The following is a 12,774-nucleotide window of genomic DNA, read 5'->3' as shown; positions in this document are numbered from 1 at the left end:
GGACACCACCTCCCAAACAGTTTAACTTTTGTCACAACAGGCCACAGAATATTTCCCCAAAAGTCATGGGGATCATCAAGATGTCTTTTCTTTTTTGTCAAATTTGAGATGAGCCTTTGTGTTCTTTTTGGTCAGCAGTGGTTTTGGCCTTGGAGCTCTCCTATGGAGTCTTTCTTACTGCTGAATCATGAACACTGACCTTAACTGAGTCAAGTGAGGCCTGCAGGTCTTTAGATGTTGTTCTGGGTTCTTTTGTGACCTCCTGGAAGTGTTGTTGATGCTCCAGGCCACTCCTGGGAAAGTTCACCACTGTTCAGAGTTTTCTCTGTTTGTGGATAATGGCTCTCACCAGTTTCCTGGAATCCCTCAGAAGTTGCTCTGTAACCCTTTCCAGACTGATAGATGTCACTGAGTCTGTTTCTCATCTGTTCTTACATTTCTTAAGATTGCAGCATGAAGTGTTAGTTTCTGAGATCTTCTAGCCTACTTCACTTTGTCAGACAGGTTTTAGTTAAGGGTTTACTTGATTCAGCAGGTCTGGCAGTGATTTAGCAAGGAGGGCAATTCACTTTTTTTTGATGACCTGAAATGTGTAAATGTTACCAATATGTGAAAAAAAATGGAAAAAAGAAAGAAAACAATATAAGAATGTTAATACAATGACATTATGCTAGGATTAAGATAATTATATTATTACAATGTTCAGCTAAAAAAACAGCAATATGGTTAAATTGATATTTTTTAATAGGGGCATAAACCATTATGCCATAATGCTGCTATTCATCCTATCTTTATGTTTTTTAGATCTATTTTGTTTCAAGGTAATCCTGTCAAAATATTAATCTTAGAATTACTTACCTGGAATAATACCACTTTCATATTTTTCAGTGCATTGTTTGGCTGTTAAAGTAGATGTTTAATATAGATTTAGCATAGCTTAGCAAAAATATTGTACGCAAAGGGAAACACCTCTGTCTTCATAACATGCCATACATTTTAATGGGAGACAGGTCTGGGCTGCGTGCAGGCCAGTCTAGTACCTGCACTCTTTTATTGTGCAGCCATGCTGTTGTAACTCAAACAGAACGTGGCTTGACATTATCTTGCTGAAATAAGTCAGGTAAGTCATTTATTTTAAGTGTTCTGTTTTTCTGCCCACAAAATAAATTTTGGTTGTTTTCTCAAGATCTTGATTTAAAATAAATACACTGAGTTATTAAGAAAACAACTGAAATTGACCCCAAAACAGCAAAAAATAAAATGTATAAGTGCATGTCCTTGTAAATGAATATAAAATCAGAAGATTGTAAAAACAAAAATTAAAGCAAACACAAAATATTCTTGAAAGCATCTTTATTATTTGTAAAAGCAGAAACATGGCATGTAAACATGATAATCAACCAGAATTTGGTGTTTTGCTTGCTAAATTGTAAAATTAAGATATCTGCAAAATCTCTGTAAAATTTTAAAAGATCAGGTAGAGCACCTTCACCTAATTTGAGGGTGCTGAGATTAGATTTAGGGATGCTCCAGCACTCCTAAAAAAGGTCTAAAATCACCAATGGTGAGAACTAAAGTAAAGGAGGTGAAACATCTAAAAATGATCTTTATGTCCACACACATGTTGAATCATTAAAGTGAGATAATTCTGTTTAAAACTGATTCCTACTGCAAATGGCTAATATAGGGCAAATGCAACCATGAAGTGAGTTTTGAAATTCATTAAAATTATAAATGCCCCTTTAAAACGGTAAGTCTGTAGCTGGAAGTAATTATTAATCTGATTTTTTTTATCAGTAATATTAAAAAAGTAAATCTAAGGAATTCTACAAAAAGAGCATCTGTAGTTCCTAATGTTGCGATTTTTCAGAGAAGATCTTCATTAAAAAATCAAAGTTGTAGAATTAGTCGGTATGTTTACATGCACAGTTTAGTCGAGCTATTGTTGTGGCTCAATGAAGATATTTTATTGGACGGTTGTCCTTTATGTCAGAGGGCCTAGACAGAAGTCTCACCTCAGTGCAAAGCACACAGAGATTTCTGTAAACTCCGAGCAAGCTTTCATGCATTTTGCAGCGAGGTAGGCTTCTGTCTAGCCACTCTGCCATATAGCCTAGATCAGTGGAGGGCTGCAGGGATGGAACTTTGTCTCATCTCCACACAGGATCTCTGGAGCTCAGTCAGAGCGACTATCAGGTTCTGGGTCACCTCTCTTAAGCCGAGCATACACTGTGAATCCAGTTCAGCCACAGATTTTGAGTCCCACGACTCACTTGGAAGTTGTGTATTGTGCTGTGTACAGAGGGATACAACAGCCAACCATGACCGGACTACGGCCAGACCAGATGCTCCTGTCGGGCCGGATGGATGTCTGGCATGTTTGACATTTTGGTTGTAAGACGCCAGACAACCCCCACAGCGCAGCGAGCAGAATCCTCAACTTTGGAGTATAATTGCAAGGGATGTGTGCAGTTAAATGCTTACATTTGTTGATCAAATTAGCCGGCGCAGTACAACTGAACTAATTGCTCATCATTTTTTATATGCAGGGGCTTGAAATCCCGGTCTAATGCTCTTTAAAAATGTAATGAACCTCCCGCCACTAGAGGCCGCTGTAGCTTTGCATAATGGCTGCTGCCTTCCTGTCCCTTACTGGGCATAAACACGAGAAGTTTAGCAGTTAGTGTGTTGTAGGAACAGCACAGTATTACCATTTTTAAGTTGTAAATGAAAATAAAGTGGTATGTACGCTGACGTGGTTTGAATTCTTGTATAACTACTCAACCGATGTGCAAAGAGGCCACATATCTTCAAAGGGGACCAAAAGCTGGCAGAGCTAATTGCTACTGTTAGCCATGCTCTACAGAGTATATCAGGCTCATATCATACCTGCTGACGGAATGACGCTGCAGGTAATGACATCCCTAATATTTTCCTATTCATACTGCTAGATAGCATCTTCCCTCATCTGACAACAGCATGATTTACTTTAAACTACATTATCTTGGTGTTTTCTGCCAGAATACATAATAACTCGCCTTCTCTACCTGCATGTAAATGTACCGATTGTGATCTATTGGATAATAAGCACATAAATTGATTAGGTGTGATTCATGCCAGCTCTGGTAATGGATCAGATGTACTCTGGTCTCACTACAAAGCGGTATGTGTATTGGTCATCGGGACAGGGATAAGCATTCTCGGTCCCATTCCTGATATAAGCCACATTGTCTTTGAAGTCTTGAACCTGACAGATGTACTTGCCCTGGCACATTAGCAGGAGTCGGTTACGGGAGAGGATTTTGTACTGCTGGAAGTAGTGGTTGTTGTCGTTTACCAGCCGCGCCGCAGGAAATGATGCACACCTCACACCTCTGTTTGAACACTCAGATTGACTCATGAGGACATGCGCATACCAGGTAATCCTGAAGTCCTTGAAAATCAGATTTTGGTGGATAGGTGTGGTGAAGGATGAAGAAAAGTAAGGGTCCCCATAGCTATAGCCATAACGCTGCCTCTCTCTGTACTGAGTTGGATTTGAGGGAGTGAAAGCGGCGCTCCATGTTGGAGAGGTGTAGATTCTGGGTTTGTAATCATCTGCGTCTTGGTTAAAGTTTGGGTTGGACCTAAGTTTGCTCAGACTGAAAACATTAAACTGGAACGCTTTCAACATGTTTTCATGATACAGGTCTTTAAAGGTGCTGTAGAGGGAGGAGTTGACCTCCAGATCATAGAGTTTGTCAGCTGGGATCATTGGAAATCGAATGTGGCTCAAGAGGTCAACCTTGGTTTCCAGACTGGTTGAGTTGCCCTTCTCGTTGATCCAGCTCTCGACAGTCTGAAGAAGGACATACTCGTCTTCAACCACCACGTCTGAGCGAGACAGAATGGCTCTGAGAAGCTTACTAGGGAGGGTGGTCCAAGCAGGGGATGTGGTCAGATTTTCATAGTTCCAGGCCAGATACTGGATACAGTTCTCTTGGAGCACCAGGTCTCCAGTCTCCTCTGCGTATTTGTACAGGGACAGCTGGGTCTGAAATGAGGCGTCTTCTGGGAGGATCTTAGTGAAGACTCGGCCTGCGTCCTCCTTCAGCTGCTTCATCCCAAACTCAGACGCCCACCAGTGGATGCACTGAGCCGAGCTGAAGGTCACACTGATCTTGCGAGTGTAAACGTACCTATGAAGGACCAGATTACAGAATGGGTATTTGACTTCCAGAGATTTTTTTTCTCCAACGGTTTTGCTTTACATTTACTTTTCCAGGAATGCCTGTGCAATACAACCTTGATCCATAAAGACTGGGGCAAATTTAAATAAAAACAGAATGCAATGATTTGCTATTTTAATAATCCCATTCTTCATTCACAGTACAGCACAAACAACATATCAGATGTTAAACTCAGACATTTTTACCATTTTATGAAAAACACTGGCTCATTCTGAATTTGATGGCAGCAACACATCTCAAAAAAGTAGGGACAGGGCCATGAATACCATTGTTGAATCCCCTCTTCTGTAACAACAGTCTGTAAACATCTGGAAAGTCAGGAGACCAGTTCCTGTATATTTTTGGAGGGGAATGTTGTCCCATTCTTGTATGAAGTAAGACTCAAGCTGCTCAACAGTCCTGGGTCTTTTTTGCCAGATTTTTCATTTGTTTAGGCACCAAATGTTTTCTATCGGTGAAAGGTCTGGACTGAAGGAACCCAAACTCTTTTACTGGGAAGCCTTCATTGTCTTGCTGAAATCTGCAAGGCCTACTCTTAAAGAGACTGGATGAGAGCATATGTTGCCCTAAAGCCTCTATATATTCTTCAGCATTGATAGTGTCTTTTCTGATGTGTAAGCTACCCACGCTGTAGGCACTAATGTAACCCCATACCATCAGAGATGCAGGCTTTGAACTGCGTGCTGAACAAGCTGGATGGTCTCCTCTTTAGTCTGCAGGACACAACGTCAACACAAACGTGGTTTCCAAAAAGAATTTCAAATTTTGATTCATCTGACCACAGAACAGTTTTCCATTCTGCCTCATTTTAAATTAGCTTTGGCCCAGTTAAGCCAGTGGCGTTTCAGTATTGTGTTCACATATGGCGTCTTCTTTGCATGACACAGCTTTAACTTGCTTTATTGGATGACACAGCCAAATGTATTGACAGACGATGATTTTGGAAGTGTTCCTGAGCCCATGCAGTTATTTCCAGGACAGAATCCTGCCTGTTTTTAATGCAGTGCCATCCAAGGGTCCAAAGATCATGAGCATCCAGCACTGACCGCCAGCCTTGCCCCTTGCTCACAGAGATTTCTCCAGATTCTCTGAATCTTTCGATGATATTATGAACTATAAGTGGTGGGACATTCAGTCTTCACAATCGCAATTGGCAACACTTTTGAGTATCAGTTTTCCTCAGAAAGGTGAGCCTCTCCAGTGTTTATTTCTGAGAGACTCTGCCTCTCTAAAATGCTATTTTTATACCAAGTGATGTTACTGACCTGTTGCTCATTAACCTAATTAGTTGCAAAATGCTCTTCCAAGCTGTTTTACATCAGTATCACTTACTTTTCCAGCCTGTTGTTGCCTTGTCTTTACTTTTTTTTTTAAGATTTGTCGTTGCCATTTAATTCTAAATGAGCTAATATTTTTCGTGAAATGGTAAAATGTCTCAGGTTCAACATCTGATATGTTATTTATGTTCTACTGTGAATAAAATATGGGTTTATGAGATTTGCAAATCAATGCATTCTGTTTTCATTTACATTTTGCACATTGCCCCAGCTTATTTAGAATAGAGCTTGTACATGTATGACTGAAAAGTGAATAAAAGGGAGAATTTGTGTTTTTGTGTGTATAAATAGGGATACTCCAAAGCAAAAAGTTTCAGGCACAAAAGAGGTTAGTCAGCAAAATAGGAGTTGAACAGACCAGACATGGCAAAGGGCCTAGTTTTGGCAGTTTTTTAAAGAAATTTTTTCAGTTTTCTTGACCTGAAGACCCAAATAGACTCTTCCCATTTCCACTGCGTGGGGTGGTATCTTCCTCATCCAAGACCAGCCCAGTCCCCTCTACAAACAGGGGTAATGCTGACAGTCATCTAGTCTGTGTAGTACGCTTAACATTAATACAGAGCCTGCAAAGAATTACCCCTCTGAATGTTTTACACTTAAAGTGATTTTATACATCGGTCATGGTCAACATAATCTGTTTTTTTCTGACAAAAAAAATACAAAAAGCCCCCCCTCCTTAATGTCAAAGTGAAAACAGATTTCTACAAAGTAATGCCAATTAAATGACTGAAAATTTTTCACCCTCTTCAAGTCAGTAGTAGATGTACTGCAATCACAGCACTGAGTCTGTGTGGACAGGTCTCAATCAGGCTTGCACATCTGGACAATTTTACTCCATTCTTCTTCGGAAAACTCTCATGTTCTGTCAGGTTGCTCAGGGATCAGGCATGAACAGCCCTTTTCAAGTCCAGCCACAAAATCTCTGTTGGATTGTGGTCTGGGCTTCGACTTGGCCACTCCAGAACATTCAGCTTGTGATCTTTAAACCATTTCTGTGTAGCTTTTGCTGTATGCTTCCGGTCATTGTCTTGCTGGAAAATAAATCTCTTGCAGACTGAATAAGATTGTCCTCCAGGATTTCCCTATATTTTGCTGCATTCATTTTACCCTCTACATTTACAAGCCTTTCTCAGGCTGAGAAGCATCCCCACAGCATGATGCTGCCACCACCATGCTTCACAGTGGGGATGGTGGTGTTTTGTGGTGATCAGCAGTGTTTGGTGTCCACATAGCATGGCCACCACACATGATGGCCAAAGCATCATTTTGGTCTCATCAGACCAAAGAACTTTCTTCCACGTGATCATGGAGTGTTCCACATGCCTCTTGGCAAACTCTTGTCCAGATTTAACAAGTTTTCTTCAGCAGTGGCTTTCTCTTTGCCACTCTCCCATAAAGCTTGACTTGTTACAAACCTGGGCAACAGCTGTTGTATGTAGTCTCTCCCATCCAGGGTTGCCAGGTCTGCTGTTTTCCCACAAAACTGGGCAACTTTTATGTACTGCTGCGGGTAGATTTTTTTGTCCACTGGTTAAGCGGACTCTTTTTTGATGTCTTTTGTATGTGTATTTAATATCCAAAGCAGAATAAACTACTTTATTTGCCCTTAAATGGAACTAAATCACCCAGCAGAGAAGCAGGAAAACATCCAAAGATCTGCTGTGCCACACTGGGACATAGACATACACATCACACACAGAAGCAGCACACCTGCAGGCATACAAACAGTATATGTGGTGTGGCAGAGGTTTTACTGACATGTTGAATTTCAGCGCTGGGCTTGGTTTTGGGCTGGTTTTTATTGGCCATTGGGCTACATTTGTCACCCAGTCCTGGCAGCCCTGCTCCAATCTGAGCTGCTGAAGCTTGTAAATCCTTCAGAGTAGTCACAGGTGTCATGGTGGCCTCTCTCACTAGTCTCCTTCTTGTACAGTCACTCCTTTTGTGAGGACGGCCTATTCTAGTCAGATTTGCACATGTGCCATATTCCTTCCATTTCTTTCTGATGGATTTAACTGAACTCTGGGGGTGTTCAGTGCCTTGGAAATGTTTTTGGACCCATCTCCTGACTTATACTTTTCAATTACCATGTCTCTGAGCTGCTTTGTGTGTTCTTTTGTCTTTATGGTGTAATGGTAGCCAGGAATACTGATTAACCACGGAGTAACTTTAAAGGGGGTGAATAGTTATGTAATCACTTATTTTACTTTACATAATTTTGATTTAATAATATCACTATGTAGAAATCTGTTTTCACTTTAACATTTAAAAGGGTTTTTTCTTTTTTTTGGTCAAAAAAGCCAAACTATTTTGGGACCATAACTGATTTTAAAAATCAATTAAAGGGTAAAATATCCAAGGGGGTGAATACTCTTTATAGGCACTGTTAGTACCTGAGACAACCCCCGTCAAAAAGAAGAGCTCTAGTTCTAATAATATGAGTAAAGGTTTACCTGATGAAGGAGGTGAAATATGGCTGGCAGGGTCGGCTGATCCTCACTGTGACATTTGCGGCCTCATCTGAAGCATTGAAGGGAGGAAACTGTGAGAGGATCATTCTGTGTGTACAAATTTGTGTCTCACTTATCTCCAGGGTCCCATCCTCATTTCTGTTTCCAGTGGCACTCTGGACCACCACCAGGAAATCACAGCCCTTCCCACTGTCAAACATTTGGCCGAGCTCATCAGACAAACTCATGCTGTGGTCAAGCGGGTGCGTAGAATCATCGCCAGTTGTATTTGTGTCTACAATCACAAAAAGTTTGAGAAAGTTGTCATCACTGTGTGAGATATCTATCTTCATGGACACGTGTTCAGATACCCACCACCTGTTTCACAAATAACTCCAACGTCCTCCTTGTGAGAGCAGTCAGTTTGTCCCCAGCCACCAAAAGAGCATGATGACAGAGCGTCTTCTGCGCCTCCGCAGCTAAGGTCATCCATCCAAATAGGTCCAGGTGCTGTGGGGTAACATTAAAGTCATGAATGCAATATTTACACGAACAGAGAATTATCTTAGGAGGTATATTTTTCTCATTTCTGGTCAAAAAATTTTATTACATTCTAAGAAGAGCTGTTAGCATTAAAATCTTTAACTACATAGGATTAGTTAAGGAAACTATTGATCATGTTGCTTAGCTAAAGGTCTCACAAACAGATATCAAATATGATAGAGTTGGCTTTAAAGGGTTAACTAAGTAATTTAGATATAGAAAACGCCATTTTGTACTTACCCTCCTGCCCTCCCCAATGTATAAGAGACAGGGATGGAAAGGCTCTAAATACATTTACTCAAATTACTGTAATTGAGTGTTTTTTGGCATACCTTTTGAAATAAGTAACTTTTACTCAAGTAAATTCTTGCCAGAGTTAATGTATTTTTACTTGAACAGTCATGTGCTTTTTTCTACCTCTGATAAGAGCATTAAACACTGTATATCACAGCAAATGCACTTTGAAACTGGCTCTGATCTCTTAGTCAGCTCAACATTAATTCAAATGATAGATCTAAACGTCAAAATCAGTGCATTTCTTTACAGTATGTAATTCAAAAATAAGAAAAACTGATGAGAATTGCTTAACACAGACAGTATGATCTTGAAATTTTTGTTTTAAAGTGCAAGATAAATCAAATCTTGCTTGAAATAGCAATAAATCAGAACTAAACTGCCTTACTTTGATGATTAATTACAGTTAAAATATATAATCATTTTGAAGCCTAAGTTCTTGGTAAAAGTATCTGCCAATATGATTTAATTTGTTGTGCTCTTAATGGGATAGACTGTGAATTTTTTGTCTCATTTCAAGATACTCCACAATTAACTTTGCTTCCTGCATCTTACATGCTTTTACTCATCATATGATATTTAGCCCTTATTTTTTTAGTTCTAGAAATGAGATAGTTTTCTAGACTTTTCAGATGTAATGAGATATTTTAAACTACGAGCTGGAAAAATGCCCTTGCTATGATATGAGTCTTTGCAGTGGAGTTTAAGCAGGTCTCTTCACTCAGTACAAATGTTTCACTGCCCCCTGCTGGAGGTTAAATGGAAGTGGTAGGCACCTTGTCCATAGTCCTTCCCAATAACCACAGATTTGGCCCCGGGGAATTTGAGCTGACGACACACCACCTGGGCCTCAGCTATGTCCCAGCGATCATCACACACTGTTCCCCATCTCCCATCATAGAAGACCTCCACACGGCCCTCTGAGGCGCTCTCTGAGCCAGTCAGCCGCACATCGCCATCCTTCACCTTGTTGTTCTCAGGGGTTAAAACTGTGGGAATAACAACCCAACCAGGGTCAAAATATAGGGGTTATACAAACATTTGGATAAGCTATAGTATGTTTTGAGTAAATCAGTGATAAGGACATGAACAAGACTGTTTCAAAAAAAGATGGGCAATGTGTAAAGTACATTAAAACAGATATATAACATTTGAAATCCTGTATTGAATTAATAACAGCACAAAGACAAAACAGATTATTTTTCATTTATTGACCCCATTTTTTTAGGTTTGAATCATTTCACTTGATATCAGAAGCACATTCTAAAAAAGTTGGGACACGGTCATGTTTACCATCTTGGATGCTTTTCATGAAATAACCACATGTCAAACGTTACAGACTAAAAAGCATTTCATAAATACGTAAAGACCCATTTTAAAAGTAAAAACATAAGGGTTTCTTGCTTTAGTTTCATTAGCTTTAGTTAAAACTAAAATAGCTACATAACTAACCCAACTACATAAGCCAATGTAGCCAAGTTAGCCTAAGCTACAGGAGTTTAAGCAAATATAGCTAAAGCTAACTTTGCTACACAGATAACGTACTGATGTAGCTTACATAGCTTCTTTGTGACCTTAGATTTAGCTACCTTGGCTACTTTAGCTGCATTATCTATAGCAGTTAACTTTAGCAACATGAGCTTGAGCAAATGTAGCTAAAGTTAACTTAGCTACACAGACAACATAGATACATAGCTTATGTAGCTGCTTTGTGAGTTTAGCTTTTGCTCTGTCAGCTATATAGCTCTGGTATCTGCATAGCTTACCTAGCTAACAGAGCTACATGAGCTGTGTTTTCATGGTGGATGAGCTTTTTCCTGTAAGCAGACTGTTTACTTGGCTTTATTAAATGTTCTTTTATTTGGTTTTGCAGGTCATATTTTTCACTTTTAACTTTCGGTATCCTAACCTTGACCTCAACCCTCACCCTAAATGGCAGTTTAATCTGATTTTATCTCTAAAGTCTTAGTGTGTACTTCCTTTCTGAGATTTACAGCATCTCAGATTTATGGTCTGTGAGAGTTTCCATCAGAAATGAACAGTCTGCAGCCAGACTGTCTTTGGAGAACGGGGTGCCTAAGTATTTCAAAACAAAGCTATATTGTGACTCCTAATGCCAAGGATAGTTTTCCACATTGCCTTCCTCCTTTTTGACCTCACTTAGTCTCAGTGAAGGCAGCAGTGTGTCTGGATCTGTTTTACACCATTTTCTCTTTGCACGGACATAGCAGTGAACTGTGTTCACAGATAGAGGCTTCTAAAAGTTTCCCTGAGTCCATGCAGCAACGTCTACTCCAGGGTGATGCGGGGATAGCCTAACCTTGCAAAGCAGATGGAAACGCCCGTTTCCTTATTTGTCACTGGCGAATCCATCTTGCAAAGCTCCCGTCTGAACTGTTTGGGCCCGGTTAGAAAGTGACAGGACCAATCAGCAACAAGGGGCAGTACTTTCAGGCACGGCAGAGTCATGACGTTTGCAAGTAACAACAAGAGGCTGGCAATTATGGAGGAAGAGATTAGCGTGGATGCTGCTAAAGCGCCAGTTTTATCAGAACTTAACATTTCTTCATTGAAAGAAGAACAAAGAACAGCAGCAGTTAGTTGTTCTCTTTTCAGAAACGACAAAAGTCATGTACTAACATGTCTATAGTCGCCATGGTTCACCTTATGCAGTTTTCTATGGAGCTTACTCCTTTGGTATATGCTCAGTAGCAGCAACGAAGTCACATGTTTTGTTTCTCTGATTGGCCCGTAAAGATATGACAGACAGAACGTTCATCCAGACACACTCCAATTTCTTTCAAATCCTCTGCCCTTTCCCAGGCGCTTAGTATTGAAGGTTTTCCAGATGGATGTGTGAAACATGTCCATCTAGTGTGTCAGGGATAGCCATTAATAATGGGAACTGAGGAAAGTTAGAACTTTACATCTCTAGATGGACTTGTACGCTGCAAATTTCATCCAAATTCTACATACATGAAATATGATCCCTACACTTTTCAAAAAAGTGATTTAGTTAATTTACCTGACATGGAGGCAGTCAGTATTACAAAATACTCAGTCCTGCAGACCTTCTATCATTGTCCAGACCAATGAAGGGAGACAATAGTCTTGAGGAGTCTTGTACTGAGTTAAGAGGTTAGGTGAGTCCATTTAACATATACAGTACAAAAGTACAGTACAATCACATCCTGTTTTTATTCTTTTTTACTTTTGACAAAAACGTCCCAACATTTTATGTGTGAGGCGGAGGTTATCATATAAACATTTCTTATACACCAGAAACTATAAAAAAAATGGGCTTCAGATTACTCACGAAACATCTTAAAAGAGCTAGCCCTTCCAGACACATGGAGAAGTAGCAGCAGCCACAGACTGCTTAAGTTTCGATGTGTGAGCATTTCCAAACACCAGGGTCAGGACTCTGTTAAAAAAAGACACAAACAACAATGTGAGACACGATCATGCGCCACTGCATAAAATTCAAGATAAGACTGCTTTGGATGGCATTGAAAATGTGCTAAATTTCCATTACATAAAGTGAAAAAGTTACCTTCTTCTGCTGGTTGTGTTTAAATGTGCTTCTCCGTTGGATAAGCAGTGACAAATATCAGACCCTTCTAAAGGGGGGTGGGGGCTCAGTGTGTGTTCACCTCCCCACATGCTGCTTTCCCTAAGTTTCGTTTCACATAAAAGGCAAAAACAAGGGAAGTTTCACAAGTGTGGGGTCCAGTTGCGACTTGTCTGAGGACAGTGTTTACTTTCTGTTGGACTGGTTCCATGAAGAGGCCCATGTTTAAATGAGGCATCAGGACCTTAGAAACAAGAATCAAGGTTTTACTTAGATAAACATTGCTGGCAAAGAGAAACAGCACCTTTGTCTTTATAATGGGCCACACATTTACAGGGGGGACAGGTCTA

General features: G+C 40.1%; 1 protein-coding gene across 2 annotated transcripts; it reads right to left on the bottom strand.

Annotated features, from left to right (window-relative positions):
* Positions 1–1,338: 1,338 nt before the first annotated feature.
* LOC121529487 (galectin-3-binding protein A-like) lies at positions 1,339–12,484 on the bottom strand. Of its 2 annotated transcripts, none has more exons than XM_041817387.1 (6): positions 12,407–12,484; positions 12,170–12,277; positions 9,630–9,842; positions 8,392–8,526; positions 8,020–8,311; positions 1,339–4,178 (listed from the first exon to the last, which is right to left on the bottom strand). In XM_041817387.1, exons 2-6 carry the CDS (start codon positions 12,252–12,254, stop codon positions 3,134–3,136), a joined length of 1,770 nt encoding a protein of 589 aa, XP_041673321.1. In that variant the 5' UTR covers positions 12,255–12,277; positions 12,407–12,484; the 3' UTR covers positions 1,339–3,133. The 2 variants fall into 2 exon arrangements, with proteins under 2 accessions (XP_041673321.1, XP_041673322.1); XM_041817388.1 differs by having other exon boundaries at positions 8,395–8,526.
* Between the last annotated feature and the right edge of the window lie 290 nt (positions 12,485–12,774).

The sequence above is a fragment of the Cheilinus undulatus genome, linkage group 21 (assembly GCF_018320785.1).
Source record: "Cheilinus undulatus linkage group 21, ASM1832078v1, whole genome shotgun sequence".
NCBI classification, from domain to species: Eukaryota; Metazoa; Chordata; class Actinopteri; order Labriformes; family Labridae; genus Cheilinus; species Cheilinus undulatus.
This window is presented reverse-complemented; position numbering and strand designations above follow the sequence as displayed.

Bases quoted from the DNA above. Each gene is read 5' to 3' on its own strand.
- LOC121529487 (XM_041817387.1), bottom strand. From the start codon at position 12,254: ATGCTCACACATCGAAACTTAAGCAGTCTGTGGCTGCTGCTACTTCTC. The intron at 8,527-9,629 runs GTGCCTACCACT...GTTACCCCACAG, and splicing joins TGGGAAGGACTATGGACAAG to CACCTGGACCTATTTGGATG. The intron at 8,312-8,391 runs GTGGGTATCTGA...TTGTGATTGTAG, and splicing joins AGTTATTTGTGAAACAGGTG to ACACAAATACAACTGGCGAT.